The sequence below is a fragment of the Brachionichthys hirsutus genome, chromosome 17 (assembly GCF_040956055.1).
Source record: "Brachionichthys hirsutus isolate HB-005 chromosome 17, CSIRO-AGI_Bhir_v1, whole genome shotgun sequence".
In the NCBI taxonomy this organism is placed as follows: domain Eukaryota; kingdom Metazoa; phylum Chordata; class Actinopteri; order Lophiiformes; family Brachionichthyidae; genus Brachionichthys; species Brachionichthys hirsutus.
Genome location: NC_090913.1, coordinates 3,576,206 through 3,580,757, shown reverse-complemented (window position 1 = coordinate 3,580,757; position 4,552 = coordinate 3,576,206). Strand labels below are relative to the sequence as shown.

Genomic DNA, 4,552 nt, shown 5'->3' with positions numbered 1-4,552 from the left:
AAGAGAGATAACATATTGAAAGCATTTAAAGTAAATAAGGCTGCCGAATGACAGTAATTTTGAAAACATGCAAAATAACAAGCACATTTAATATAAGATTAAATTCGCAGAAACGTTAAATTTCCTTAATTGTATCGGAATGATCCATTCATTAATTTTCCAACCGCGCTTCGTCCCGGAGAACTTTGTGAGAACCCACCGGAGAACATGCAAGCTCGGATTCGAACCCGCGACCTCCTTGCTGTGAGGCAACAGCCCTTACCGTGCTAATTTCATTTAAAATATAATGATTAACAACAGACACTGCAGCACACACATATACTGCGTTTGGACGAATTGCAAAAAGGACGTGACGATATGATAAGGACGATATGTGTTGTTTACATCATGTTTATACATACATGTTTTGTTGAAAGGTTAAATAAATAGTAATGCGATTTGCCAAAGACAATACGGGCAGTTACAGGGAATGTGGTTCCTTCAGTAAAATATCTGCACGTCATTTTAGAATTAAAGTTTCGCAAGGTATGGAAATATATTTGGAAAAAGTGCTTTGATTGTTGAATTAATCTCAAATGAGATTATTATAACGATTATCCATGCAGGCCATGAGACGAGGGTGACGCATGGAAGAACAATTCAGTGCGCTATTTCATCCGCTTCTGGGAGGAGCCCTTTATATAAAATCACGCACTGCAAACTTCTGATTCCAGATCGATTGATTTGTATAACACACACACAAACACAAAGAGAAGTATAAAATGAACCAAGCATTTTTTTTTAGATCTCGAATAATGTTTATTTCCTAAAATCGTTTTTTTACGTTTAGATAAAATAATGTATATGTACACAGTACAGATACAACGATACTCAATAAATACCACTTTTCCTGCTGCTCCTCTGCTGCAGGGCTTTATGAACACTTCATTTACATTTACAGCACAATTCAGGAAAAGCATATCACTTACAAAAAGGCCACGTCGTGTGAGTAAAAAATATGCAATAAAGACATACTCTTGTAAAATATAATTTTCTCAAAAAATATAGAGAAAAATATGTGACAAGAACCGCTGGGAGGAATGCAAATATTCAAATTGCAACCCGGAGTAACCGCAGTTTTGCCAGACACAGTAAATGCTGAGGAGGAACGCGTAAGGCACTGACACACTTAAGTACTTTTGTTTTAAACATTCTTCCTCTGCTCACTCTGTAAATGTCAGTTTTCACCAACTACGAAGGAGTCAGTGTGAAATCAGATATTTAAGACATGCTGTTTAAAAACCTGATATTTGCTTCTTCTTTTTTTGTTTTTATTGCTCACGTAATTTAACCCTGTGAAACACGGTCCATGTAAAACATTTAATGTTGTTGTAAAATGAGCAGAGCAAGAAAATTCACATACGAGTTTGCTTATATTTTCATTAATGGGAGGCTATAAAATGTATCTCCAAATTCAAAATACTGTATCAATTTTTTTCAATATGTAAAAAAAACCAACTTAACGTTGGTTCATATGCAACTATTACAAGCAACACAGAAAACATTTATTCTCTTAAACCACCCATGCACACACACACACGCACACACACACACACATTAAGACAAATAGTACATCCCATAAGTGACGGGTCCGCCGAACAGTCCTGGGACCGGCAGGCTGGGCCTCTGAAAGGCGCTTGACGGGCCCCACGTCGGAGACCCCATGTGCGCGCCGAGTGGGAACGGCAGCGCGAAGGCGGGCAGGACGGGCTTGGAGGCCAATTTAAACTTCTCCAACTCGGCCTCCTGCAGTCTCTTGGCTTTAGCCCTCCTGTTCTGAAACCAAATTTTGACCTGGGTCTCCGTGAGATTGAGAGAATTGGAGAACTCGGCCCTCTCTGCGATGGAGAGGTACTGCTTCTGGCGGAATTTGCGCTCCAGCGCCAGCAGCTGGGAGGTAGTGAAAGGCGTGCGAGGTTTCCTGTTGTTTTTGTGTTTTCTCAGCGGGCACTGAGTCGGACTCGAACTCCCTGCTGGAGGGGGGGGGGGGATATTAGAGATTAGATTCAACTGAAATATATTTCCGTCGTGGGAAATATTGATATATTAATAATATAATAGCATTTAATACATAAAGACTATCATGACACATTCAACGAAATAAAAGGCATTTTTTTAATGTTAATGTCTCAAACTGGTTGCAGTTTAATCACGCTGCTAATTTGATATTACTTTCACACATTTCAGATGAATCTGTGAAATACTATTAAAGACCGTTTGATTAGATATTATTATTGTAGTCGTAGTAGTAGTAGTAGTATAGTAGCAGCAGTGAGACACCAAGGACAGGATCATTTTTTGTGCCTATTCCTGCGGCCTTGGTTGTCATCCTGTGCGCTGTGCGCTCTGCGCTCTGCGCTCTTATTGCAGTTTGCTGAAACACCCGAGCGACGAACTTACGAGGCGCAGTAGAAAACGAGGACGCCTGGAACCAGGCGCTGTTATCTTTTTCACAAAACTGCGGACTGTCCTCGGCGGAGCTGGAAACACCCTGCGAGCTCTCCGTGGAAATCTTCCTCTCCACGCAGACTGTCCTCGGTGGAAACTGCCCGCCACCGTGTCCGGCCACGGATAAATCTGGAGAGGGGAAAGTCCGGCAGGTGGCCTTCTTGGAAATCAGCGACTCGACGCTGAAAGGGAGGCTGCTCCGCTGGAAGCTGTATCCTTTGTCAGCGGGCTTGTCTTTGGGCTGCGGCTCCTCTCCCTCCGTGTCCGTCCCCCCCTTTCGATGGAGCTGCTCGGAGTCTGGGGACGGCAACCCCTGCACGGGATTCATCATGACGCAGGGAGCTGGGGGCCATGCACGTCCGTGAGGTGCAGCGTCGGGTCCAATGTGCGCCCGTGCGCTGTCAGCGATGACCACCAGTAGCTTTTACGCACTTTTCGAGGTGGTCTATAAAAGGATAGGGGCTGCTCGTTCTCACACGGGCACCAATCAGCTCACGAAGCTGGCCTCGTCACGTTCCCAGGACTGTTGTGATTGGCCCGCTTCCTTCCGAGGCCACATCAAGAGGCCTTTTAAAGGAGGAGAAGTTAATCATACAGACCCCATGCGGCGCAGCGCTATTGATACCCCGCACAAAAGTAGCTTAGACCAATTTCAGCGCAATTAAGCAGTGGGGAGGGATCTTTTGACTCTCTTGACCATTTACATCCTTTTGCCAACCGCGCTAACCATACTGCCGGATTATTCTAACGCTGAGCAGGAACCAGCAATGTATCAATATACTTTTATCTATTTTTATACTGTAATTAAAAAAAAATGAACTTTAAAAATCCACCAGTCTAACAATTGAGCCCTGAAATGATGGAACCAAGGTGTGAAATATGAAGCGCGGTCCCCTCACAAGTCTGTGTGTAGGTATGTGTGTGTGTACACATTTGTGTATATATATTGTTGTTGTGGTTGTTGTCCTATTTCTTGTTGATATTCTTTACATTTTTGTAAATTTGAAAAATACTAATAAAAAGTAAAAAATAAAAAATAATCCACCAGTTGAATTACTTTCTCTCAGTCTAAATCATAGCAAAAAAAATTTTTTTTATCAAAAATGCCAGTAAACGAGCAGAACGAAGTGATTAAATTATGTTCTTAAAATAAATAGTTAAAGAGAATCAAATCAAATGGAGAAAAAAAAGGTGCGCAAAGCTGCAGGATAAAAATGGATTCGGTATGACTGTTGGTCACAGAGCATTGCAGCAATTTAAGGCCCGTCGTGCAGCTCTTCTCGCTTCACAATAGCCTCAGTGGCGACGCAACGGGCGCTTTCTTTCTCCGGGTCACACTATTTAATAAGCCAGACAAGTTGTGTGTTCGGGAAGGCGCCAGACTCGGCAGGATCAAAAAGGAAGAAACCCTCCGAGAGAAAAGGCAACGGTTAACTCCACTTAACCAATTGTCCTCCAAAATATTTCATAGTTGACTGAATGGAGCTGGGAGGAAGCATGGCCCGGACAGTTAACTGTTTCAGGTCTGTGATGAGGAATGTTAAAATGATAACCATAAAGATCATCACTGAAACATCACAGCAACAGTTTTCACATTGTGAAAGTTAATAATAATCACGCTAATGGGGTCATTGCTCAGGAGTGAATTATGGCTTCAAGCGACTATTCAAAAAAAAAATCTAAATTAATGTATTGATCCAGTTAAAGTTACCAAAGTTTAAAATTAGCCAGTTTCTTGTATTAATATGCTTATTAACTTGTATTATTATTTGTTGTTGTTGTTGTTGCTATTTTACGTTACATGTTGCACAATTGCACTATAGGAAAATTCTTATTCTGAAAATAAAAGAACTGAGGTTAATAGTAAAATGTATAAAAATTCCACATGTCGCATCATCACATCTGCCAAGGAGATAAAGTCACCCTCTGTTCTGTGTGTCTGTGTTCACCATTGCATAAAAACTACCTGATCTATTTTTAATGGAACTGAGAGAGTTGGTTGACAGGGAAGAACCTTAGATAAACCTTAGATACATGTCCAACTTGTAGTTGTGAATAGTTGTGC

General features: G+C 41.5%; 1 protein-coding gene across 1 annotated transcript; it reads right to left on the bottom strand.

Annotated features, from left to right (window-relative positions):
- Positions 1–1,596: 1,596 nt before the first annotated feature.
- LOC137906864 (homeobox protein MSX-2-like) lies at positions 1,597–2,815 on the bottom strand. The gene is made up of 2 exons (XM_068751156.1): positions 2,440–2,815; positions 1,597–2,012 (listed from the first exon to the last, which is right to left on the bottom strand). The coding sequence occupies exons 1-2, from the start codon at positions 2,813–2,815 to the stop codon at positions 1,597–1,599; spliced, it is 792 nt and encodes a 263-aa protein (XP_068607257.1).
- Positions 2,816–4,552: the final 1,737 nt, after the last annotated feature.

Bases quoted from the DNA above. Each gene is read 5' to 3' on its own strand.
- LOC137906864 (XM_068751156.1), bottom strand. From the start codon at position 2,815: ATGAATCCCGTGCAGGGGTTGCCGTCCCCAGACTCCGAGCAGCTCCAT. The intron at 2,013-2,439 runs GTAAGTTCGTCG...CCCCCCCTCCAG, and splicing joins CTCGTTTTCTACTGCGCCTC to CAGGGAGTTCGAGTCCGACT.